Source organism: Macrotis lagotis, chromosome 6, assembly GCF_037893015.1.
Source record: "Macrotis lagotis isolate mMagLag1 chromosome 6, bilby.v1.9.chrom.fasta, whole genome shotgun sequence".
Classification (NCBI taxonomy): domain Eukaryota; kingdom Metazoa; phylum Chordata; class Mammalia; order Peramelemorphia; family Peramelidae; genus Macrotis; species Macrotis lagotis.
In genome coordinates this window covers 1,955,118-1,981,534 of record NC_133663.1, presented here as the reverse complement: position 1 = coordinate 1,981,534, position 26,417 = coordinate 1,955,118, and the positions used below count along the sequence as shown (strand labels likewise).

The following is a 26,417-nucleotide window of genomic DNA, read 5'->3' as shown; positions in this document are numbered from 1 at the left end:
TGGACAGGAAAGGAAGGAGGGAGGGAGGAAAGAAGTTGGGGAAGAAATAAAGGAGGAAACAAAACAAAACAAAACAGAAATGGGCAGGTAGTGCAGTGGATGGAGCACCAGCCCTGAAATCAGGAGGACCTGAGTTCAAATCTGGCCTCAGATAATAATGACCTAGCCGTGTGACCTTGGGCAAGTCACTTCACCCCAATGCCTTGCAAAAGCCAAAGCAAAACGAAAAGAAAGAAGGGAGAGAAGCACGGGGAGGAGGCAGGCTCTCTCTACCCTAGCTTGATCACTTCCCACGACACAGCCCAGCCCCTAGGGGGACCAGCTGGGAAGGTGACACAGGCTGTCCTTGGCTGCACCCCCTCCCTTTCCTGGACCCCAGCCCCCTAGGCCCAAATTGTGATTTATATGGAGGGGAGGAGGGAGGGCATCGAGGGACTAAATGAAGGAATCTTTCAAGGGAAGGGGGCACATTTAGCTCTGAGGGAGAGAGCTAAAGAATTCATGCCAGCACGAGGCAGAGATCTTTGTGTGGGCATGTTCTATTCTTATAGGCGGGGGTGCCCTGCCCAGGCAGCCACCCATCAAGGGGGGAGGAGAGAGGAGGTGTGGGAGCTGATGTGAAATGGGACTCTGGAGATGAGACAGTCTTGTGTCTCCACTCACCTTCCCATAGACAAAGCAATACAAGGTGATGCCTGTGGCCCAGACATCCAGGGCCTGAAAGAGAGCAGAAAGTCCGGGTGACAAGGCTGGGGTGTCCCAGCCCCTCTCCCCACAGCCCCTGGTCCTAGCCAGGCCTTCCCTGACCCAGCCCAAGCTATTTCCATGATGGAGGACCAGGACTTCTGCCTTTGCCTTTCCATTCTAAGTTGGCTGTGGCCCTACTGTGTGCACAGCCTGGACCCGGGTACCCACCTTTCCTCTGAAGCTCTGGCCAGAATCAGAGATGGCTTCCGGAGCCATGAAGGCTGGTGTTCCCGCAGTGCTGGAGAGCTGGGCGTCATTCCCTTCAAACTGATTGCTGACCCCGAAGTCGGCTATCTTCACGTGGTCATCGTCCCCCAAGAGCAGGTTGGATGGTTTGATGTCCCGATGAATGATCTTCTGGTAATGCACTGCAGGGAGAGGAGAAAAGAGAAGGGACGTCAGGGCAGAAACCTGGGCAGCTGGCTGGGGGCACCTGCTCATGGACTGGCTGTCCTGAGGGAGCCAGGGTGAGCCTGAGGCACGAGGCCATGAGAGGGAGGGCTGAGGGACGCTGCTCCTGGGGACCTCTGCCCCGGTGGACACAAGGCCCTGTAAGATCCCTGTTGGATCTCCCTTGGCAGCGGCACTGACCATCACCCCCTCCTCAGGCTCAGAACCCACGGTGGTCATGCAGGGCACCAGGCCAGGAGCTGCCAGGATAATTCACACCCCTAGTTTAGGGTCCATGGTGGCCTGCAATTGTCCACTCACTTCCCGGACTTCCTGGGTCTCCATCTTTGGCTCCCTGACTCCTCCCAGGTTCTGTGACCCTGGACCTAATCCTCTCTGAAGATCAGGCCCCCCAATCCCAGGGACCCCCCCAAAGCCATCCAGTCCTGCCTATGCCCTAGGTCCCAACCCTAGGTAGGGTCAGCCACGCTGCCTCCTCTCAGGGGTCCTTCACCTCCTGATGCTACTTCTCTACCCAGGAACCACTCATTTTCAGGACAGTATCTATCCAAAGGTGCTCCTGCTCTGGGTCAGTCCAGACCTGGGGGGCTCTCCAAGGTCACTAAGACCAGCCCCCTCAGTTTACTGAGATGAAGGAATGTCTCCCAAGAACCAGAGCAGCTGGTCAGAACTCGTCTGCCCTGTCCTGTTGATATCTGGACACAGCTTTCCTGTCCCCTCAGTCCTCTCTTTTTCATGCCTTTTGTGGCATGGCCCCCAGGTCCCTCACCCTTCTCTGCCCCCCCTTTCATATTGGCAATGGCCATTCCGCCCTGGGACCCCGAAACTGTTCCCAAGCCTCCAGATGGATTCTCTCCTAAACACAGGCCTCTGCGCTGCCTCACGGACTTGCCTGTGTCCCTGGGGAAGCCGGACAAGTGGGTTTCAGAGAAGGCTAGACCTTCTGGGCCCTCCAGGGATGGTACCAACTGCTGGATCACACGACCAACAGGCTAGCATTCGCCCTTCTCTCTGATCCTCATGACCTTCCCAAACAGGAATTATGTATAAGAGGCAGAATTATCTCAGTTGCTTCCATAGACCGGGATGCCAAGAACCCAACGTACAAGATAGAAGTCCGACATCTCTAACCCCAAGGATGCTCACTGAGCGCCCTCTCCATCACTGCCCACCATCCGAGGCTCCTCCTGCCCCACGGGCTTGCCCCCATCCTGAGCACCGGGAGGGGAAAATGGCAGAAGCTGGAACAGGCTTCAATAGCAGCTCAGCCAGAGACCTGAGGAACAGAAAGGACTAGAGCAGGACACAAGGGGGCTCGGCGGTATTCCACCAGGCCGAGGGCAAGCTTTATGGCCCCGAAGCCGGCTGGGCTGGGGAACCGTGAACTGCCCAGTTTGAGAAGAGATCGCCATCCAAAGGGAGAGAGTCAGAAAGTGAACAATGAGGGAAGAGGAGGCCAGATGACTGAAAGGACCAAAGAGTTAGGGAGAAACCTCATCGAAAGTCCTGGAACGTAATCCAAAAGGGAGGCTATCAGGAACAGATCGGGGGAAAGAATGTGGCTTTGATGAACAAACAGCACAAGTTAAAGGAAAGTGAATCAAACTCTAAGAAACAGAAGTCCTTATGGATTCCCAAGAGATCATGGAGCCAGAGCAGGGTAGAACTGTGAACTGGGCATGGGAGAGCCCGCTCACAGAGGTGAAGGGCAATCTGGGGGAAGAGGAAAAATCCAATGATGTTAAGAAAGCATGATCTCTATACACTAGAGCTCCCTGAAGAATATAAGGTTTTTTAAATTTTTTTTTAAAAATTATTTAAGGCCATGGGGTTAAGTGACTTGCCCAAGGCCACACAGCTAGGCAATTATGAAGTGTCTGAGGTTGGATTTGAACCCAGGTTCTCCTGACTCCAAGGCCGGTGCTCTATCCACTGTGCCACCTAGCTGCCTCAAGAATGTAAGTTTTTAAAACTATGCATTTTATTGCAAGAAATACTAAAAGTGAAGTATTGAAATTTTCTGAACACAGAAAAGAGCCCACAGATTGGCGACAAGGTCACTCTTAGCAGGCACAGCCTTTGGGGAGCCACTTCTGGAGGCTTAGCTGCAGGCTCTCAGCTTCCCTGAGCCCCTTTGCCTAATCACTCCAGGGAGTGTCTGAGGCTAGTTTTGGGCTTCCAGGCTCCAGCGAATCCATGGGACTATCTAGCTGCTCTGTAGTGGGAAGGGGCAAGCAGGTGGCCCGGTGGATAGCGTGCTGCGCCTGAAGGCAGGAGACGCATCTTCTTGAGTTCCGTTCTAATTGCAGACCTCTACTAGCTGGGTGACCCTGGGCAAGTCATTCACCTGACAAAAGTCTCAGGAGAATACTCACCTCAGAGGGCTGCGGTGACCCCGCCTTCCCAAGAGTAGCCCAGAGGTTCGGACACCACCTGTCTTGTCTTTGGGGTTTGCATGGGGCCTCCCCCTGCAGGGCAAGGTGGGGAGCGGAGCCCCTGGGACCTGTGAGTCTGATCTCCAGTTGGAGTACTGGGTTCAGTAACCGAATGGAACTCACCAGTGCTTACTGACGAGAGCCTGGCCTGCCTACTGTGCGATGCCCTCCACCACCCAGCAAACACATGACACTCCGGTCCTGTACAAGGGGTCCTAGGTATCCAAAGGCCCTGCCTTCAGGAGGGGCGGGAATGAGCAAACCCAACTGGGGCAGGGAGGGAAGGAGACCCAACTCCAGAGAAGGGCCTGCAGTCAGATGCTTGGACTGCAGATGGTCTCAGTGGCAGTGCCCCAGCTGTGCCCATCACAGACTGGAATAGTGAAAGGAGAAGAGAGATCATGGATGGCTGGGGTCTGGAAGAGGTGGTCTCTGAGCAGGAGGGACCTTCGAGGAAGCAGGGGAGGAATTCCAAGAGGCAGAAACCAAGAGGAAGGCATCCAGGACAAGGGGGATAGTCTGTGTTAATGCAGGGTGGTGGGAGATAGCAGGTCGGGGACCTTGTGGGCAAGGACCCTGTTTTCTGCTCTGTTACCTAGGGGCCTGGCCAGTTCTCGAGAAAGGCTGGCTTGGTTCATCTCAGGTAAAGCAAAATGAACAGGTTGCTGTAAGGAATGAGCTCCCCATCACTGCAGGCGATCCTGGATGGCCACCATCAGGGAGGTTGGGAAGGGGCCCTTGCTCAAGTAGCCACAGCAGGTTATTAGGCCTGGAGCCAGTCTTGGTGCTTCTCTGACCCTCCAGACCTGGCAGATCAGAGGGCAGCTCTTCCTCATCCCTCCTTTTGAGCTCCGGACTTCTGCATCTGGGTGTAGCATTCAGGCTGCCACCCTTGCCCCTTGGGTGCCGCAGCAGTAACGTGCTTTTCCCTCACTGGGATCCTCGAGGGCTTTGGCCCTGATGCAGCTCCCTGCCTTCCTCAGCTCCTCCAGGAAACCTGTCTGCCGGCCTTCTGGAGAAAGTGGCAGGGCTAAGTGGGCACAGAGCACGTGGTCCTGGAGATGGCTTGGGAGCCCCAGGCCCTCCCCGGACTCGCTATTGTTCTCCTGTCGTTCCTGGCTGGGAGCCCGTGTGCCATCTGCCTGAGCGCCATCCTCCTCCAGCGCCCGCCTCCAGCTTGGCCTGCCTGCTGTGCTCTCAGACCCCCACGCTTGTCTGCTTTCCCAGCTCTGAGCTTGCGGGGAGTCAGGGCCCAGGAGTGGGTGGGCTCTGGAAATAGCTCTGCTCCCGGAGACTCGGCAGCCCAAGGGCGAAGTCCTTGGAGAGGAGAGAGGCTGGCAATGCGGCGTGGGCGAGAGACGGCAAGCAGAGGAGACGAGGGATGTCTCCCAGCCCCCTCGTCCATCACCAATTGATGCCCAAGCCAGTGGGGGCTCCAGGCTGAGCCCTAGGGAGGGCGCAGGGTGTGTGTGTGTGTGTGCACGCGTGTAGCAAGAAGAGGGGAGGAGAGACAGCGATGTCCAGAGTACCAGTGGCGGGGGGTGAGTAGGCGCCACAGGCTGTCTACAGGAAGTGGCACCGGGCTGGGCTTTGAAGAGGAAAGGTGAGGGGTCTGCTCCCAGACTCAGGAGGGCACTTGGGGCAGAGCAGAGCCTGAGTTCAAGTCTGACCTTTGATGCTTCCTAGCTCTGTGACCCTGGACAAGGCAGCTCCCTAGAATGAGGACAAGAGTAGCAACCTGTCTCCCAGGGTTTCCGTGAGGGTCCAATAAGATTGAATCCGTAAGGTGCGTACGCGCTGTCTGCCCGGCACGCCATCGTGCCGGGTACTCTCTGGGACAACGAGTGCGGTGCTCTGTGAATGGCTACAGGAAGTAGGTGGCACCAGCTGCCCTTCCCTTCAGTGGGCACCACAGAGACTAAAGTTTCCACCTGCTCCTGACTCCCTGAGGCCTTAGTCACTTAGCCAATTCCTGCCTCAGTTTCCCATTGGGGAAACAAGAGAATTGCTGGCTTTCCCTGCCTTGCCAGCCTGCTGGGGAGATCAGCTCGGAGAACAAGGGGATGGCATCCACTGGGGGCACAAACTTCAAACAAATACCAAGGGGGAGAGTCGGACGTCGCAGAGGATGAGTTCTACCGGGACAAGCCCCCTCCCCAGCTCAGCTACTCACGGTACTCCAGGCCCAGGACGATGTCCCGCAGGTAGGGCCGGGCTTGCTCCTCGGTGAAGGGGTCGTCGCAGGGCACCTCCATGACAGGGCTGTGGGGGACACGGGGCCCCGTGATTTCCTGGCCACTTGCAAGCCTCAGTGGAGCAAGGTGCGGCAGGAGGGGCCGTCCAGTTGGGTCAGTGGGCTCGAGTCCCTGGGGGCCGGGGCTACTCTCTCTCATGTCTGTCCCTGTCTCCCCGCCCCCACTCTCCCAAACCTGCATTTCCCAGACTATCCGAAACACATTTTTATTCCCACGGGGACCCCCAGGGGTCTATGGGACCACCTCTGGCTGAGAATCCCCTCCACGACTCCCTGCCAGGACCCCACACCGCCGACCAGCCTGGGCACTCATGGGTGGCACAGGAGGATCCAGTGACTGGGCAGCTACTTACCCCTTCTGGAGCAGGTCAAACACTGGAAAGAAAACCGAAGGGGCTGTGAGGTCCCCAGCCCAGACACGGGCACGTGCCAGGAGTCACCCCCCCCAGAAGCTGTGTGACTGCCCTCCCAGGCCCCTCCCTGGGCGGGGGCAGAGAAAGCACCAGCTCAGGCTTCAGGCACCTGGTGACTTGCTTCACCCGCTTCAGCCTCGGTTTCCCCACTGGAAAGTAAGGGGACTGGACTTTATGATCCTCATGAGGATCCTAGGTCTCTCTTGGCCTCAGTTTCCCCATATGTAAAATGATGTGCTAAGTCAGAGAGACTCCTACCCCTGCCAGGTATGGTCATGCACACGGCCACTGAACATGGAGGAGAACCTCACTGATCCAGAATCCACATCATCTATCCAGAATGGAATGGGGGCAGAGAAGCAGGTCCCCAAGGACAAGGCCCATAACCTTGGGCCTCCCGACAGCCCTGGCAGCAGGCCTAGTGGCATCACCATTTTACAGGTGAGCTCCATGAGCTCCCCCACCCCAGCTCATGGCTGCCTAGGCAGGATTCGCACCCGGTCCTCTGGAGCCCAAGCCCAGCTCCCTCTGGTACCTCCATGAAGTCTCGCTCTGCCTTTCCTAGGCCTGCAGTCCCTGCAAAGGAGCCTGGCAGACAGGAAGGACTGGTGCGGGGAGAGGGGCAGGCCTGCCACTTGGGGCTGGGTGGCCCGGCCCCCACTTAGCAGGAGCATCTCCGCGTCTCCTGCCACGGCCCTGGGCCCCAGGGGAGGGGACCCCGCTCACCCTGCCCCCACCCCAGTTTATTTCACTCGCAAAGGGAATCCTCCCCACCAAGATGACCTCACCCATGTAAAGGTTGTCCTCAGCAGGGTCATCCAGGACCTGTCCAAGGGGAAGCGCCATTAGCAGGAGGGAAGCCAGCGCCCTCTCGTGTGTACACATGTGTGTATGTTTATGTGCATGTATATATGTGTGCATGCACGTGTGTATGTATGTGTGCATGTGCATGCGTGCATTATGCTTGCAGGTCTGTGTGTATATGTGTACATGCATCTATGTGTGCATGTGCATGTGTGTATGTGTGCATGTGTGTATGTGTGAGTGTGTGTATGCATATGTATGTGTCTCTCTGTGTATGTGCACTGTGTATGTATGTGTGTGTGTGCGTGCATGTATGTCTCTGTGTGTGTGTGGTGGGGAGGGGAGAAGGGCAGTGTGGGGTTGGGGGAATGGAGAGTCAGAGCGAGGGTCACCCTGGCTAGGTGGAGGGAATTCTACCAGAGAAATCATAGAAGGAAGAGTTTCTCTGGGAACGTGGGGGTCAATAGGGGTGGAAAAGAGGGAGAAACCCTCCCCAAAGGGAGCAGGGGAATAGAGAGTGGGGGGAAGAGGTGAGGAGAGGGCTGGGCCCCTGAGCAGTGGTCTCCCCTACTTGGTCACCACCATCCCCAGACTGCCCAGGAGACCAGTTCTGAGTGGTGCTGGGGTGCCCCGGACCCAGACTTCTGCCACCCAAGGCTGCGGTGTCTGCCCGTCCCAGACCTCCTGTCCCCAACATGTGGACTCACCTCAATGAGCTTCACAATGTTCACGTGGTCCAGCTTCTTTAAGATGGCAATTTCCTGATAGACCCGATCTAGGGGTGCCAGGGGTACGGTCTGTCCACCCACAGCTGCTTTAGAGCCGCGTGGGGGAGGGCGACCTGTAGACAGAGGAAGGAACCCAGAGTCATGAGAGGGTTGGGGAGGCTTTGCCCGAGAGAGGCAGAGAGGGAGCCCCCCACCAAGACTAAGGTGATGGCCGGAGGCACGTCACGTAACCCAGCCTCTGCCCAGCGCGGCCTCCCTGCCTCTGCCTGATGGGCCATTCCAGGCTACCCAGCCTGTGTCTATGGGCCCCTATGGGACCCCCCACAGCTGCCTGACGAAACCTCCAGTTTGCCCCCCACCTCCCCGTCTCCCATCTTCGGGCGCCTCTAGGAAGCACCCCTCTTATTCTACCCTTCAATACTCTGGCCCCAGTTGACCTTGTAGCCCCCCTCCTGCTCCTGGTTCTTCCTCGGGGGCCGAGTCAGACGAGGCTGAGCAACGCTCCCCCTGCCCCCCGCTGACCCTTCAGAGGTTGGCCCCTCTCCTCCAGGCCAGGGGCTTCCCAGCCTCCTCGCCGCACGGCTTCCCTCCCACCCGGGGACGGACAGGGCAGGAGGGCACTGAGAGCATGGCCTTTCTGGGAGGCCTTCCAGGGTGTGACCTTGGCTTTGGCCACAAGTGCCTAGAGGGGTCCAGGAGTTTGGGACGAGCCTCGGCAGCCGCAGGACGCTTCCCTCCTCCCCAGAACTGAAGATGGGACACGTGCTGGGTCTCAGGATGGCCGAGACTGTTCCCCTTCTGCAGTCATAGCCCAGAGGGAGGACGGGGTAAACCTCCTGCTCCCCCGAGACACAAGCAAAGGCCCAGATCCCTCGGGTGTGGTCTTGTTATTGTGGGGGACGAGACTTAGAGAGGGACGGAGGAAAGGAGGAACCAGCCCCATCCTGGGGACAAGGAGAGAACGTGAGGGAGGTGGGCGACCAGAGAGAGGGCCCTGAGACCGGCTGGGGAGGGTGGGAAGCAGGGAGACCAGGGCACGGATCCAGTGGGCAGGGAGCCATGGAGGGAGGCTTCTAAGCCATGGCACCCCCAGATCCGGGGGATCCTCTGCTCTCCTACAATCACCAACATGCTGTGGGAGCCTGGACTAGGGGTTCCCCCATCCAAGGCTGGGGCATCAGAGATCAGGATTGCAAGAGGATGCAGAGGACGAAGCACCCACAGGAGAGGGCCGAGGGCCGGGTGGCCCCTTCAGAGAAGATCCCGGCATTGGAAACCGTCCCATGAGTGTCCCCCATGGTCATCCCACCTGCCCAGCCACTCATTCTGGCAGGGCCCAGAGGGAAAGGCCAGGAGGGGCCAGCTCGATCTCTCACCCCAGACTTCAGGGACAGCCCCAAACCTCTGGGGGGTCCCCTCAACACAAGGGATCCAAAGCCTCTTTCAGGAAGTATCCAAACCTAGATGGAACGCTTGTCCTCTCGCCATCCACACACATCATCCAGCCGCTGCTGAGTCAGCCCAGGCAGGGAGCTCACTACCCTCAGCTTCAGGGTTGGTTACTTGGGAGTGGGCTTCTCCTCCCTTCGGGGCTGGATCACCCTTGGGTCATATATTCTATAAGGGATCTTAGATCCCCTAAAATGTTCCCCTTTCTCCTGGGAACTGGATCCCAGGAGGGAATCCTCGAGTTCCAGAACACTGGCAGTGCCCCAGCCCTGGACCGGGCCATGTGGGACACCCACGGGATGATGGCAATCCCAGGGTCCACGGCCACATTGTCCAGTGAGGACATTGCCCATGATGTAGACTGAGCCCTGGCCCGTGGGGAGCAGGCTGAGTTCCCTCTCAAGTGTTTTCTGAGGGGCCGCTGGGGGGGGGGTCCTAGAGCCGGGCTGGTCACAGCCTCCTAGGGGACCCTCAGCTTTGATCCGCTCCTCCCTCCCGACACTCCAGCTCCTCCGGGGCCGGGTCTGTAGTGACAGTCCCCCATCCCTCCCCTGTCCCTGCAGGTCCCTCCAGATGGCCAGGCCTGAGAAGGGGGCAGCCCACAGTCCCGAGGCTCCCGCAGGGAGGTACCTACGTGGAAATCCGTACTGCTTCAATAGCTTCTTTTTGGACAGGACTTTCATGGCCTGGGAATGAGAGAAATGGGGTGAGTGTTCCCTGCTGCCCCTGCTCTGGACCGGGCCCCCAGGGAGGGCTGCCCTGGACATCCCAAGTCCACTGGGGCCAGTCATTAGGATCAACTGGCCTGCCTGGCAGGGGCTGCCATTCTCCTAGACCCCCCAGTCACCTCCCACAACCCCCCAGGTCAGGGCTGCCCCTCCAGGGCTTCTCAAGTCCTCCCATTCTGATGCCGTGACTCCTGGGAGACCCGAATCCCAGCCATCTCTGAAGAGCAGGGGGGCCACCGCTGGGGGCGGGTACAAGCTAACAGAGCAAAGGATGCCAGCAAGGATATTGTGATGGAAAAGGGGGGGCTGGTCCCCTCAGCTGGAGATGTCAGGCAGACGTGAAGGAGGCCCCCAGTACAGTGGGGCGTCATGGGGTGCCCTTCAAAGAGAGCCCACGCTCCGTTCAGGCAGGGGTGGGCAGCGACCTGTATCAATGGAGGACACCCATAGGTCTCCCAGAGTCTCTAAGGAAGGCATCGTGTGGCCCATCAGGGGTCGCCCATCACAGCACTCAGTCTTTCAGACTGGCCCCTCACCTTCCATGGATGGGAGGCTTCAGTCAGGCCAGCACCCCCGAGAGGAAGCTGCTGCCCAAGCAGTGGGCCGGGCCACGGCTGCTGGGCTCAGACAAGATCGGGGGTCCTGTGCCATGGAGCTGAGCTAGTCTAGATGTTCACCACCACTGAACCTCCAGCTGCAAAACTGGGGGGGAAGGGAGGGGTCCCCGATCTCAGCACCTCAGAGAGCAGCCCAGGGCTGTGACTGTGGGTCCCAAGGAAAGCTCTGCCCCTCCAAGCTGCCTTGGGGTGAGCAGGGAAGAACTTCACCCCATCTTTGGGTTCCCAAGCACCAGCTGCCAGGATCCTCTGGGATACCTGGTTCAAATTGGGCAGGCCTAAGATCCCTTATAGAAAACATGACCCAAGGGTCATCCAGCCCTGAAGGGAGGAGAAGCCCACTCCCAAGTAACCAACTCAGGCTACTTTGGGGGAGCTCTCCTCTGCCCCTCTGAAGCTGCCACCCACTGCCCTAGGGGCATCTGCCAGGCATCGTCCCCTTGAATCTTCTCCAGACTAAACATCCCCAAGTCCTTCAACTGATCCCAACATGGTGGGATCTCAAGGCCCTTCACTCTCCTAATTCCCCCAATCTGGACACTTCCCAAATCACTGATGCCCTCCCTAAAATGTGGTGGCCAGAACCAAGCACTAGACATTCGATGTGACCTGATGGGCAGAGGGCAGAGGGACCTTCCGTCCTCTCGCCTTGACTCCTCTCCCCCCTCTCTGTCTCTCTTGGACTCCCTCCTCCTCACTGTAATTCAAGTCCTTGGTCTTGGGGTCCACAGTTTCCATCATTTGAGCTGTCCAGTCTCCCACTTTCTTTATCGAAGCAGCCGGCACACTTGAAGTTGGCTGTGAAAACCCCTGGACCTCAGAAATGATCCTTTCTTCCAGGGATCTCCACATTCCTCCCAGAGCAGGGGGACTAGCTCTTCTTATCACCCTGGGCTGACTCACACCCTGCAGGGCTGATCTCAACCATGGGCAGGGTAGGGAATAACCTACATGACATAATTTCAGGGTCCTCTGACCCCCCAAAACTTTCCAAATTCTGGCCACTGGAGCAGGATGCTCCCCTCTCCCTCAGAGAGAGCTCAGGTTCACAGAGCCCCTTCCCACACCCTGCTTCCCCCGAAGGTACTCATCTCTCACTGGCTTTCTGATCTCAAGGAGTTTCCATTCCGCTGGTTGGGCGTCAGCCGCAGGGGCCACGTCAGAGCTGTTCTCCATTATCAGAAGCCCCTCCCTGGAGGCCGAGGGGTCCCCAGCAGCCTGTAGTCCAACCCATCCATGGCAGGGGCACCCCCTCCCAGCCTTTGCCAGGAGCCCCCCGCCTCTGGAGGCAGCTCCTTCCATGCCCGGAGGCGGGGAGAGTTGACCAGTGGCTTCTTCCCAACCACCACTTTTGGGGTGTCATCAAGGATGACATAAGGATGCCTCCCTGGCACAGGCTGGTCTTCAGCAGCCTCTGAGGGTCCTGCAGTGACCAACGTGGTCACACAGGCACAGATGGCCCAGCCACTTGCCAAGAGGTCAGCCTGCTGAGGAGAGCTGGGAAATCTCCTTCCTTGTGGGCACCCAGACTGGAGATGGAGGCCCACCACTTGGCCCTTGACCTGCCCATCAACTCCACTTCTGCCATTCCTTGACTGAGCCTTCTCCTCTTGGGAACTAAGAGTGAGGAGGAGGAGCCTTCCATGCCCCCCATCATTTGGCACTTTAAGCTCCACTTTCCTTTTGTTCCTGGCTTTGCCCCTCAGCTGACCTTCCTGCTGGCAGACGGCACACTGTCCCTCCTCAGCTCCTGAGCCAAGAGGGTCCCATCGCCCTCCCCAACAACTAGAAACAAGCACCTCCTCTTGGCACGTCCAGTGATGGGCATGTTGCAAGTATGCCGTTTTCTAAATGTTTATTCATTGTTTGATCAAACCTTCCCCCAGCAGGCTGGCAAATTCTCCTCACCTGTCTTCACAGGGTTTGCCATCTTAGACTGGCATTGATAGAGTCTCCTAGTCCTGAGCATGGCAGCCTGGTCCTCTAGTGGGGGGCAGATGCCACTGTTCCCCTAAGCCCAATCCTACCAGGGCTGGGTTGAGATGGCAAATTGGCACAGCTCTTCACTCTCCTGCAGGGCATCCCTAGAAACACCAGTCCCTCCTGAACCATCCTAGATAATGTGATAGCAAGTGTGCCCCAGGCCCTCAGAGGCTGCTGAAGACCAGTCTGTGCCAGGGAGGCATCCTTATGTCATCCTTGATGACACCCCAAAAGTGGTAGATGGGAAGAAGCCACTGGTCAACTCTCCCCGCCTCCGGGCATGGAAGGAGCTGCCTCCAGAGGCGGGGGGCTCCTGGCAAAGGCTGGGAGGGGGTGCCCCTGCCATGGATGGGTTGGACTACAGGCTGCTGGGGTCCCCTTGGCCTCCAGGGAGGGGCTTCTGCTAATGGAGAACAGCTCTGACGTGGCCTTTGTGACTGACACCCGACCAGGGGAATGGAAATGCCTTGAGATCAGAGACCATTTCATTTGCGTCTGACCCTGGGAAGGTATACAGTTGGTGCTTAGTGATGCTTATGGGGTGGAATCGGCTGCTTCACAAAAGACAGAGAAGGAATCCCAAGTGCCAGGGCCCGAGGACTCAGCAGGAGGGACAACTGGGTCTTTCTGTGGGGGCTCATCTGGGCCCCACCTTCCACCTGGAGCATGCAGTTCTGAGGGAGCTCAGCCTCCTGGGTCACCCATCGGGTGCCCCATCAAGCTGAGGCACGCCTCTCCTTTGGGCCAAGCAACTTGCCCGGCAAGATTTGAACTCAGCTCCCCTGCCTCGGTCTGGCAGTAATGGTGCCGATCCCCCGAGCTCCATGCAGCGTGCTCACTTACATAATACTTGTCATCAGACTCGTTGTAGGCCAGGCGCACCACCCCGTAGGAGCCCTGTGGACACACAAGGGACACGGCTCAGCTTCTTGGGTCCTTGGCTTCCTCGCCTGGCCGGCCAGCCCGGCTGAGGCCCCCCGCCCGGAGAGCTCAGCCTCCACAAAGAAGCTTCCGGCAGTCCCACCCTTGGGGCTCAGGCCCCCTCCCCACAGGGAGGCCCCTCTCTCCCCCGCTCCCCACCCCCGCTCCTCCCTTGCCAACAGGAGCTGAATGCTGTGTGACAGCGTGTGTGTGTGTGTGAGTATGTGAATGAATATATGTGTGTCTGTGTGTGTGTGAGTGTGTGTGTGAGTGTATGTGTGAATGTGTCAATGTGTGCGTGAGTGTGTGTGAGTATGTGAGTGAATATATGTGTCTGTGTGTGAGTGTGTGAGTGTGTGTGTGAATGTATGTGTGTGAGAGTATGTGAGTGAATATATGTGTGTCTGTGTGTGTCAGTGTGTGTGTGACTGTGTGTGTCAATGTGTGTGTGAGTATATGTGAGTGAATATATGTGTGTCTGTGTGTCAGTGTGTGTGAGTATATGTGTGAGTGTGTCAATGTGTGCTGAGTGTATGTGAGTATGTGAGTGAATATATGTGTCTGTGTGTGAATGTGTCAGTGTGTGTCTGAATGTATGTGTGTGAGAGTATGTGAGTGAATATATGTGTGTCTGTGTGTGTGTCAGTGTGTGTGAGTGTATGTGAGTGAATATATGTGTGTCTATGTGTGAGTGTATGTGTGAGTGTATCAATGTGTGTGAGAGTATGTGAGTATGTGAGTGAATATATGTGTCAGTGTGTGTGTGTGTCAGTGTGTGTGTGTGTATGAGTGTATGTGTGAGTGTGTCAATGTGTGTGTGAGTATGTGAGTGAATATATGTGTCTGTGTGTGAGTGTGTCAGTGTGTGTGTGAGTGTATGTGAGTGTGAGAGTATGTGAGTGAATATATGTGTGTCTGTGTGTGTCAGTGTGTGTGTCAATGTGTGTGTGAGTATATGTGAGTGAATATATGTGTGTCTGTGTGTGTCAGTGTGTGTGAGTGTGAGTATGTGAGTGAATATGTGTGTGTCAGTGTGTGAGTGTGTGAGTGTGTGTGACTGTGTGTGTCAGTGTGTATGAGTGTATGTGTGAGTATGTCAATGTGTGTGTGAGTATGTGAGTGAATATATGTGTCTGTGTGTGAGTGTGTCAGTGTGTGTGTGAGTGTATGTGAATGTGAGAGTATGTGAGTGAATATATGTGTGTCTGTGTGTGTCAGTGTGTGTGAGTGTATGTGAGTGAATATATGTGTGTCTATGTGTGAGTGTATGTGTGAGTGTATCAATGTGTGTGAGAGTATGTGAGTATGTGAGTGAATATATGTGTGTCAGTGTGTGTGAGTGTGTCAGTGTGTGTATGAGTGTATGTGTGAGTGTGTCAATGTGTGTGAGTATGTGAGTGAATATATGTGTCTGTGTGTGAGTGTGTCAGTGTGTGTGTGAGTGTATGTGAGTGTGAGAGTATGTGAGTGAATATATGTGTGTCTGTGTGTGTCAGTGTGTGTGTCAATGTGTGTGTGAGTATATGTGAGTGAATATATGTGTGTCTGTGTGTGTCAGTGTGTGTGAGTGTGAGTATGTGAGTGAATATGTGTGTGTCAGTGTGTGAGTGTGTGAGTGTGTGTGACTGTGTGTGTCAGTGTGTATGAGTGTATGTGTGAGTATGTCAATGTGTGTGTGAGTATGTGAGTGAATATATGTGTCTGTGTGTGAGTGTGTCAGTGTGTGTGTGAGTGTATGTGAGTGTGAGAGTATGTGAGTGAATATATGTGTGTCTGTGTGTGTCAGTGTGTGTGTCAATGTGTGTGAGTATATGTGAGTGAATATATGTGTGTCTGTGTGTGTCAGTGTGTGTGAGTGTGAGTATGTGAGTGAATATGTGTGTGTCAGTGTGTGAGTGTGTGAGTGTGTGTGTCAGTGTGTATGAGTGTATGTGTGAGTATGTCAATGTGTGTGTGAGTATGTGAGTGAATATATGTGTCTGTGTGTGAGTGTGTCAGTGTGTGTGTGAGTATATGTGTGAGTGTGTGAGTGAATATATGTATGTGGGACAGTGTGTCTGTGAGTGTGAGTGTGTGAGAGTGTGTGAGTGAATGTATGAGTGTGTGTGAGAGCGTGTCAGTGTGTGGGAAAGAGAGAATGTGTGTGTGTGTGTGGGTTGCAGAATAGATAAAAAGAAACCCAAGGTCGGTGGGGAAACCAGAAAAGGCTTTGTGTCCAAGGCAGGGATTCCAGATGAACCTTAGAGGAAGCAGGGAGTCTAAGGGGTGCAGGGGAGGGAAGGAGGAGCAGTCCTCATTTCTGGAGACAGACAGACACACACACACACACACACACACACACACACACACACACACACACACACTGAATTTAATTGGATCATCACCATTGTGGCAGAAAAGAGGTGCGTCCCTCCCCCTTGACCACCCATTTCAGCTCTTGGGGGAACTTGGGCCTGGGTCTCCTCTGCTGCCTGTCCCCTGCTCTTAGCCCAATGCTCCCCAACTTTGGCTCCCTTCTCCTCAGATCCTCCCTGGGGTCAGCTCCATTTCACAGAGAGGGAGCCAAGGACCAGAGAAGTGAGCCATAGTGCCTGGGGTCCCACAGGCAGTGAGGGGCAGAGACCCACCCCCAACGCCTTCCCAGCCCTTGGAGCAGCCTGGATGGGAGGGGCTCCTCTCTCTGTATATATCGACATATCTTTGTCTCTTGTCTCTGTCTGTCTGTCCACCTTGTTCTCTTTCTGTCTCTGTCTCTCTGTCTCTCTGTCCATATATCTATATCTATATATCTTTGTCTCTCTCATCTCCGCCTCATCTCTCTCTGTCTCTGTCTGTCTCTCTGTACATATATCTATATCTATATATCTTTGTCTCTCTCATCTCTGTGTCTTATCTCTCCCTGTCTGTCTCTCTGTCTGTCTCTCTCTGTCTCTCTCTCTCTGTACATATATCTATATCTATATATCTCTGTCTCTCTCATCTCTCTCTGTCTCTGTCTCTCTGTCTGTCTCTCTCTGTCTCTCCTCTTGGCTGGCTCTTCAGTGCCAGGTTCTTCCCATGTGGAAAGGAGAATGCAAACTGCCTCCCTGCGCAGGTAGACCAGAAGCCCTGACCGCCGTTGCTCACCAGTATCAGTCTGGACCTCTGCCCCAGTAGAGGCAAAGAAGAAGCTGCCTCTGGGGAGTGACCAGCTCAGGCCTGGAGCAAGGGCAGAATCCAGGCCAGGGGAGCAAGTTCAGGCCACCACCAGCACACCCACCTTTCCGATCTCACTCTGGAGTTTGTACTGGTTTAGCTGGACACAGTCCTGCGGATGAAAGACAAAAGCAAAGGGTCAGGGTGAGCCAAGCCTTGTGCCACCCTGTCCAGGTTGGGAGCATTCAGAATCTCATGGGCCGATACATCCGTGGCCTGCCCCCCTAAGGATCCAAGGGTGGGGCCCCAGGATGATCATCTCAGCCTTGGGGGGAAGCTTGGGACTCATTTGGTTAGGGAGAGAGCGGGCACAAGGGCACTCAGCAGAGAGCAACCCACTGGAGAAGCAGGCCTTCTGGGCAGGTGTTGCCAAAGGGCATGATTTCCCTGGCATCCATGGGCTGGCAGGCCAGCTGATGATTTGGATGGTAAAGAACTCGCCAGATCCAGCATGGGCCCAGCCTTGTCCCCCCAGACTCCAGCTTGCCCATCTTGGCAGCAGTCCCAGGAATAGACAGGTGGCAGAAACTACGGGCAATGCCAAATAGCATCGTCTCAACTGGCATCATTAATGCCTGTGTCTGGAAATGGGCTTCTGGGAGGTGGTCACTATTATAAGACAAGGATTTGGTGTTGAGGCCAAAACAAAGCAAAACCTTGGACCGTCACCACCATCTGTGAAACAGGGAAGACAATGTCTGTGTGGACCTGCCCTGGAACCTGGGGGAAAGTGCCGCAGATCATTTCTGGTGCTCCCCCTTGACCTATCTGCCTCCGGAGACCCCAGGCAGAACTGATCCTCCCTGGTTTTTCCTGGCCTGAATCAGTAACTTTTTTACATGCAAAAAGGTAGTTTTCAACAGTGAATTTGAACCTTGTAGCCCGTCAGTTACTTTACTAGGATTCATGTCAGCAATAAGGGAACTCCCAGAGTTGGAAAGTGCCTCCTCCAATGCCAATTAACCACTCCTAAATGACAGTTTTAGAGAGCTGCAGGGGAAGGGAGGGTATTGAGAAGCTACAAAAGCTCATGATTATATCCATGGGTCAGGGAGGCTAGGTGGCCCAGTGGATAGAGCACTAGTCCTGGAGGCAGGAGGAGCTGAGTTCAAATCCAGCCTCAGACACTTAATAATTATCTAGCTGTGTGACCTTGGGCAAGTCACAACCCCATTGCCTTGCAAAAACCTAAAAATTTAAAAAAAAGAAATAGAGATCATAGCCATGGTTCTATCTGATTCTCCACTGATATCTCTGTCACCACCTTGTGCCTCTGACATCTCTTCTCACACAGATCTGTGTTCTCACCAGTCTGGACATTCCCTCCGATAGGGCAGATTGCAGCCCATCCTATGTGACTTGTGTTCCTCACCTCCCAGCAGCTTGCCACAGACTCTCCCCAGTATACCAGGGGGCAAGGGGAGGGGTCTTCCTCCCTTCTCCCCACTTCTCCATCTGCCACCGGCATTCATAACATGACCAATCCATCTTCTCTTGCTGCCCCACAGCTCCTTGATGACATCTTTAGCTCTGGTTCTCTTTGGGGTTCCTTGCGGCCTCCTCTAGGGGGTCTGCTTGCCCCACTGAGCCTCTCCACTGCTCTCAGTGTGGGTCTCATCACTCTCCCCTATATTGGTATTAAAGGGATAGGGCTTTACTTGCATGAGACGTGTCAGTTCCTACCTTGCTCTCCTCTTGGTTCATCTGATCTGAGCCCATTGGCCTTCTGCAGTCTGTCCTGCTGAACAGGCTCAGACACTGGGGGGAACTCCATAGGGAGTCCACTCTGATACGTGTTGGAATCTGGTCATTTGGTGTGTGTGTGTGTGTGTGTGTGTGTGTGTGTGTGTGTGTGTGTTTTGAACTTCTCTTGAGTGATCCCAGATCTCTTCCAGGAGGCTCTGCTGGGTCTCGGCGCTTCATGCCACCAACAACTTGTCCAGAGGAACTGACCCTCCATGGGGTCTCTGCTTTGGACCAATGGACATTTCTCTGAATCTGTGTCATCTGATGCTTACTATCGGTGGCTTATTATTTCTATTGTTACATTTCCCAAGAAATATTGAGTCATTTTACAGTAGGGGTGAGAGAAACCTTGCAACAAGAGACCCCTTCTAGTGGTCTTTGGCTCTGCCAATCCAAATGTCTTCCTAAGCAATAAGTATAGGGAGTCTTGGATTTGAATCACCGTCATCTAGTTCATCATGAGATGAGCACTGTTAATGATGCCCTACTTCCCCAAACCCGTTTGTTCCCTCCTCAGTTGCACATTGCGGATGCTCTCCATTTGTGTGAAGGGGAATGGCTCTCGGCTGGATTTTGGCTACTTGGGAAGCTCATCCTCCTCCCTGTGCTTTTGGCACCTTTTTTTCTTTTAAAAGTGTTTTTGCCTATTCTTTGGCCCTCATCTCTGGGATCTACCTGCAGATTCCTGACATTTTGATGGACACGAAGAGGCAACTCAAGGCCATCTTGGCCTGTACCATTCTTCAGTTGGTCCCTATGCCTGGGCTCAAGCTGCCCTTTGAACCCAGACGCTGTGGAGAATCATGATACCCAGAATCATCTAACCATGCCCCCCAAAGGGCATGCCCCATTTGTGTCTTTGCCCACAAAGGTGAGCTCCCCAGAAAATCCTGGCTCAGTCCTGAGCTTGTGCCCTCCCCCATCACTTACTCATGCCAATAGCCTAGGAGGGGAGCTGGTGGGCAGAGGGCAGGAAGCTCTAGGAGCAAGCCATTGAGCAGAAAGAAGACAATGGAAGCCCCAAAGACTCAAAGGAGGAGATGAGAAGAATCTCATGACCTCCTATATGCAGGGCCCTGTGTGGGGAGCTGGGAAGTCCCTGCTGAAGGCTGTAGAGGAGGTTGGAGAGGATGTCAACCCCTGTGCTCTCAGGGCTTGTGGAGGGCAGGTAGCCCAATCACTCCTGAGGAGGAACCCCTTCAGGAACTTCCTGAAGAGTGTCTGTCTGGAATGTTCTTGGGATACCTCAGGGATGGGTCAACCACTGCTAGGGGAAGTCCTTTATATTCTGGGATAGCCAGATGTGCCAGTCAAAATTGGCCTCTCTGGTACACCAGCCACCAGGGGGCTCTCCTGGGGAACCTACCCTAACTCCATTGCTAGGTGATGGCCCTTAAATATTAGGAGACTCGGGCCAATTCAACCCCACCTGATCTGACTTCCAGGTCCTTCTTCAGGACTCAGCATAGTTTTCTAGAGGGGCTCTGTGCTCTGGCCCAGGCAGAGGACTGTCACTAGCTGGGTGTGAGACAGCCCTCCCATCATCACACTCTCTTGAGCTGGTCACAGAATACACCAAAATGCCATTGTTGGTCAGTCCCACTCACTTCCCTCCCCCTTCCCCTGTGCCTGCTCATTGTTTTAAAAATGGTAAAATTTCTTTTAAAAGATTGGATGGGGGCAGCTAGATGGTGCAGTGGATAGAGCACTGGCTATGGAGTCAGAAGTTCCTGAGTTCAAATACAACACTTAATAATTACCTAGCTGTGTGACCTTGGGCAAGTCACTGTACCCCATTGCCTTGCAAAAATAAAAAAAATTAAAAAGATTGGATGTCTCCCCACAAAGTCTCATTTGATTTAATTTGGCTCAGTGCTCTGAGAGGTTTTGGATCCTGAGCCTGACCCCCAGGATGGTAGTATTCTCTGCCAGCTGGGCATCACCTACACACCTGATGAACATATGGCCACTTGGTCCTTTATCTTAGTCAAGGATAGATAACCTTATGGAATGGCATATAGCCAAAAGGAGGCCCCTTGGCCTGTCAGCTACTTTACTAAGATTCGTGCCAGCTATAAGCTTCCCCTAAGCTCTCTGATTCTCCTGTTCAAAGAGGAAATGTGCTCTGTTTGACCTGACTGTCACTCCACAGACCCAGGGGTAATCCTTTGGGATCACAGCCTCTCTTTCCAAATGTTCACCAAGCAGCTTAGTAGGATAATGAATAATTCTCCAGCTGGGCATGGATGGCAAGGAAGCTGAGGTCACTAGCCTCCCCTGGCTCCTCTGCCATCACCCAGAGGAGGCTGCTTTGTGCACCCTCCTAGATAGCTGCCCTTGTCATGCTTGCAGCACTCTTCTAGGATAGGCCTCCTCCTTCCTCATGCTTGCAACTCCCTCCTAGGATAGCCAGGCTCCTTATCTATGCTTGCATTACTGCCCTTACCCACCCCACCTTCCAGGCAAGGCCCAGTGTTTCCTCTTCCTCCTGATTGCCCTATAGTATAGGGGCTAGTGGAGGGCTGGGACTATAGGAGAAATCAGGAAAGGCTTGTTGAAAACTTAGGAGCTTCTTCCCTTTCCTTGCCACTGGCAGAGGGGCTCAGCAAATCATGACTCCCATTTCTGTTTCTAGGTTGGGTGTCCCCATACTGTTTGCCTATGGCTTCACCTACCTCCACATCTGAGATGGATACACGGTTGGATTCGATGGTGGGTCGGCGCACAATGCGGGGCGAGATATGGTTGGCAGGACCTGTGGCATAGGGCCCGCTCATAGAAGGACAGGCAGCTGAAAGACAGCTTCTGTTTGGTCTTTCCTGGAGGGAGAGCTTCCTGTTGGATAGGGAAGGCCGGACAGGGATGTTCTTGGGGTCCTTTGGGGGATGGGCATCTATGGCGGTCAGGGAGGGGGCTGATGGAATTCTCTCTCTGGCTTCAGGGGGGCTGCTGCTTGCCCGACAGTCTTGGTTGCGGCCATTCCCAGAGAAGACTCCACAGTCGTCCCCCTCGCCCACTCCCCCCAGATCAGTCACATCAAGGGCAACCACTTTCTCCACCAGTTCTGTACAAGGGTCTTGGCTGCACAGGGCTGAGCCTTCCTCCATGGTGGGGACGAGGGCCAGTTTCATGCACTGATGCAGTTTGGGTCTCAATCTGGTCAGAACAGCCGATCAGCCTGGGGAGAGAAGACACAGAAAGAGGTGATAAGCGGCCACACAGGCCTGTCCAGATGCAGCCTTTCTTGTTCCCCCTGTACATGACAGTGTTGGTTCTTACACCTGAATGATCTTGGACAAGTCCTTTGTCCCCTCTGAACCTCCTCTCCTTCCTCTGCAAAACCAGTTTTTGGTCAAAACAAATCCCAGGTTCCTTGTTGTCCAGCCTTACCTTCCAGGGCCCTTTGGTCTCGTCCACTCCCTCAAGGCCACCACCTATGGGTGAGGACTTAGGAGCCTACCCCAAGGTAGCCGGGTAGTTGGATCAACAAACCCAGACTCTTCTCACTTGCCCAGTGCTCAGGGAGACAAAATACTTGGGAACTGCTCCAGAAACCCAACCAGAACCCGACCTGAACTCCTTGAAGGGAGGATACAGAACTGATGATGCAGGAGAAGTTGTGAACACCTGGAGCACCTCAGCTTAGCCTGACTGGGAGGGAGCTCACCCAGCTGGTGGTCAACCAGCTCCCAGCCCCTCCTGGAGATGAGCAAGGCGCAGAACGGCCCATGGTGGGGGGTGTGTGCTCCAAGCTTCCTAGCCCCTGGCCAAGTTCACTCACCCTGAGGAGAACTGCAGCTCCACCAGAACCAGATCTGGCCCTACTTGGTCTCTTCAACTTAAGATCTGGTTCAGCTTATGCTGTGAGGGGTAGGATGCAGGAGGCATAGAGCCTCCAAGCTGGCAGAGACTTCAAAGGCCGCCGAGTTCAACCCATTCCATCCCTGAAGAAGTGAGCTCACTGTAGCATATCTGAGAAGAGAGCATGCAGCCTCTGCTTGGAGACCCCCAGGGGTGGGAAGCTCACTACCTCCCCAAGCAGCCTATTCTACTTAGGGCTAAACTTCGTTTAATCTAGAAATACAAGTCTGACCAATTGTCAACTCTTTGAACAAAGGCATATTTCCCCTCTTTCTTTGTGTCTGTCTCCAGGCACATGGCTGAATGCTAACCCTAGAATGGAGGAAAATCATCATTGCTATGAATGCTTTTATTATTTCTATCATTGTTATGAATCTTTATTTTTTACTATTCCTCCTCATTCCTAGGAAGGACACGTAGGAAGGTCATTTTCATTTTTACTTATTGATGAGAACTGAGACCTAGGGAAAGTAAATGAAGACCTGGCCTAAAGCTTCTGGCCAACAGTGGTGGAAAGTGGCCCGGAGGACAGCCCCCCGTCCCCCCTGAGGCCCTGGTCAGCTCTCCAGGAGGAAGGGGCACAGCTGCCATGCTTTTCTCCCCTTCTTACACACTGACCAAGAAGACAAACTCCAAGACGTTCCCAGTGAAGGGGGATTTGGTCCCCTTAAGCCACTGCCTCTTTTTTCCCTCTTCCCCATATTGATTCTTTTCATGACTGAGATCCTCTGAAAAACCAGCTTGGATCCAACAAGACTAGAGCAGGTGCATGGGAGCCTGGAGGGTCATAAACTCCCTACTGCTGGGGTGGGGTCTTGAAGTAGTGACCCCTTGTTGAGGAAGAGGCCATGGAGCTCAAGAGACAGAAATGTGCTGGTCATGGGTACCCGTGGCATCTGTAGCCAGGCAGCCTGTGCAGAAGCCTCTCTCAAGGTTTCAGACCAGAGGACCTCTGGGCTTCCTTCCAGTCCCTAATGTGCAATCCTCTGGTGCAGGTGGGGCTCCCATGGCCTCTCAGATCTGGGGAGCCGAGGAAGCCACCACTCTCACAATGCTGTGGCTGGTGCAGAAGCCTCGACATTGTGACCACTTGGACTTGCCCTTTCCAGCGCTGCCCCAGTCAGGCCTCTCCTCCCTCCCCAAATGACCTGCACCCTTTAGTTTGCTCTGAGGGAGTGAGTGAGTGGGGGTGGCTTCATTCACCACCACTGAGCATAGCGAGATGCGGAGTAGGGGCTTTAGGACATGTTTATTGACTGGCACAGGGCAGACTCTTGACAATAGGGAGATGCCAGGCAGACTAAGTGGACCTCAGACTTTAGGAGGGGATGTCAAGTAATGAAAAGGTGAGAAAAATACAGCAATTATTAATTAAATGTTGCTCTGGGCCAGGACACTGAAGACAGAGATGAAGATCAGCTCCTGCCCTCAGCAGCTCACACTCCACCAGGGAGCCAACACGTGGAGGTGAAGGCGGGTGCTGATGGGATGAATAAATAAATAAATCATCCAATGAATACAGTGTTTCAGGGTCAGAGAGCACCAGGGACCAGCCGGAAGGATGAAGAGAGACTTCAGGGAGAAAGAAGAGGGCTTTTGAGCTGATGCTTAGAGAAAACCAGAAATTCTAAGAGGTAGAGTCTTGGGAGAGCCGGTGCAAAGGCCCAGCAGTGGGAAATGGGGAGTCAAGAGTGCCGAAGAGGATCAACATGGCTGGACCAGAAAGGGCATGGAGGAGAGGAGGGGATCGGAAGTCTGAAAAGGGAGGAAGAGTGAAAATCTCTTTGGAAGGGAGCCCAGTCCTGCAGACCTGAGAGACACTCGAGGCTATTCTGGTAAGGGCAGGAAGGGAGCACCCCAACAAGGCAGGTGTGGCTGCACAGGCATCTCTCTGAGGGGAATCTTAAAAGAAGCAGAGAAGATGAAAGGCAAGACAAGGGAGAGGTCAAACGACCCGAAGCTGCCTCACTGGCGGGAGTGGCGGCCGGGTAAAGTCCAGGAGGAGATGAGGGTGGTGAGAGAATCACCGGACAATAAAATGGTGGGTTTGCCCCACCTCCCTGGGCCCTCTGTACACCCGGCCCACCCAGCTCAAAGATATGGGGATGGAAGCTGAGCCACAGGTAGCAACCAGGAAGGCTGGAAGTTCAGTCTGGACTCACAGCTTGGTCCCATTCTCGCATTCTCTGTCTCTCTATCTCTTGGTCTCTGTCTCTCTTCTTGAGAAGGCCAGGCAGACTTCCTCAGGTTTAGGCCTCCTGGGTGGTGGCTGTCATCTAGGGCCATTTTCTCTGATCCAGGAAGGCTTGTATTCTTCCAAGCTAAGGACCACTGGGGGAAGGGTGTTTGGTGTTGCTGAGTTCATGATTTTCCCACTTTCGAGGTGGCCCCACTCACTGCTAGCCGGCTCCCGCCCTTCTTTACCTCCAAATTCCCCTTTGGAGAGTAATCCAGGGAAGAGTTCTCTGGAGCAAAGCTCTGTACTCTTCATCTGAACTCCAAGCCCAAGAGCCTGGGGTTCCCCAGACTCACCCAAGCGGGGCTTCCCCTCTCCCACCATCCATCGCCCTTAGCAGAGGTAGGCAGGTCAGTGGGGGATGCCAGGTTCTATCCACACAGGAAGGAGATAAGAGAATGCCAGGCCCTAGATTTTAGGGGAGAGGATGTGAAGGAATGAAAAGAAAGAAGAGGCCAAACTAAGCAATCGGTAGGCATGAATGAGGTGCTCCCTAGGTACCATAGCTACAAAAATGGATGTGCAAAAGCCCCTACCTTCAGGGAGCTTACATTCCCACAGGGGACCAACACGGTGGCTTCCACTCTAGTGGGAGAATGGTGTGGTGGATGGGGCTCTTCCCAGCTTGGACATCCCATAGAAAGATACTGTACTCCTAGGCTGGACTTAGTGCCTAGGAAGCAAGAATGCCCCTGTCCAAGTCCTGACTATCCTGGTCCAGTGGGTCCTGTCTCTGACCTGGCCAAGGGCCCATCCTGTGCTCCCGAGGCACCAACATTTCCAGGTGACTGACAAGACAGGAGGAGACTGGTTGGGTAGAGCCAGCAAGGGCACAGAGGGAGCTTCTACCCTCTGGCCTCCTGCCCACTGGGCTCTGCACCCAAGACTGGGCATTATCATGAAGCAGACTGCCAGTGTTGGGTCTGAGACCTGGAAGGCCATGACTGATCAGCTGTCCAGGTCTAGAGAGTAGGGCGATGCCCGTGCGGGGCATCGTACTGTGAACCTAGAGATGGAGGGCAGTCCATGCTGCACCTTGGACAATGGGGGCAGGGAGAGGAGAAGTTGGGATGGCACAGATCCCCCAAACACTAACCCCTTAGTGACTCTTGCGCTCCCTGGCCCCCCAGCATCTCCCCACCACACAGCTCATTACATGCCCCTTCTCTAAGTGGGAGGTGATAAGAACCTGAACTGGCCGAGTGACAGTGGGGGTGAGTGACTCAGTCGGGGGGAGTCAGAGATGGAGCCCAGGTGTCAGCCTGGGTACCTGAGAGGATGCTGCTGTCATTGAGGTGGGGCAGCTGTGGGATAAGCTGGGGCTCAGGCCCGGGTGGGATGCCCGGGGAGGGGCAGCAGGACTGGGGCTTCCAAAGCTGGCAGCCACCTGCCTGAAGGAGACAGCTGAAGCCAGGAAGGTGAGGGGCTTCACTGGGAGAGAGCATGGACAGAGGAGAGCAGAGAACCAAGGTGGGCTCCGGTGGGAAGCCAGAAGGCAAGAGGCTGAAGAGGGATGGAGATCTGGGGCTGGGACAATCCCCAAAATAGCCTTTTGATTTTTCAGAAATGGAGTCCTAGGGTCTTGACCAAAGTCACATGGCCAAACACTGAGTTCTTCGTGGGGCCCCCGGCGTGAACACTGAGGTCGACAAGGAGGACGACCGCAAGGGGGAAGGGAGACACAGGTCTGTTCATCTTCCTCCCTCCCCGCTCCCATTCCCCACAGTCTGTGACTCAAACACATCAGACCTAACTGCTGCTGCATGGGCTCCCCATCACCTTTGGGATCAAGTCCAAACTTGCCGTGCTGGCATTCAAGGCCTTCCTAGACAGACTCACCACTCTGTACTATCTCCAAGGGCAAAATGAGAGGTCACGGGGTGGGGGTG

General features: G+C 54.7%; 1 protein-coding gene across 7 annotated transcripts in view; it reads right to left on the bottom strand.

Moving 5' to 3' along the window:
* Nucleotides 1-26,417, bottom strand: part of CAMKK1 (calcium/calmodulin dependent protein kinase kinase 1) — a 67,902-nt gene that overhangs the window by 10,383 nt on the left and 31,102 nt on the right. For 5 of the 7 annotated variants that reach the window (XM_074190558.1, XM_074190561.1, XM_074190560.1 and 2 more), the window contains exons 2-11: nt 21,107-21,609; nt 16,750-16,797; nt 13,413-13,466; nt 9,876-9,927; nt 7,772-7,905; nt 7,049-7,085; nt 6,201-6,222; nt 5,767-5,855; nt 916-1,115; nt 664-717 (exon numbers count right to left, since the gene is read on the bottom strand). In XM_074190558.1, coding sequence (XP_074046659.1) covers nt 664-717; nt 916-1,115; nt 5,767-5,855; nt 6,201-6,222; nt 7,049-7,085; nt 7,772-7,905; nt 9,876-9,927; nt 13,413-13,466; nt 16,750-16,797; nt 21,107-21,562 — 1,146 coding nt within the window. In that variant the 5' untranslated portion in view covers nt 21,563-21,609. Of the gene's footprint in view, nt 1-663; nt 718-915; nt 1,116-5,766; nt 5,856-6,200; nt 6,223-7,048; nt 7,086-7,771; nt 7,906-9,875; nt 9,928-13,412; nt 13,467-16,749; nt 16,798-21,106; nt 21,610-22,212; nt 26,359-26,417 lie in introns of those variants that run through there. The other 2 variants (XM_074190557.1, XM_074190556.1) reach the window with 2 other exon arrangements.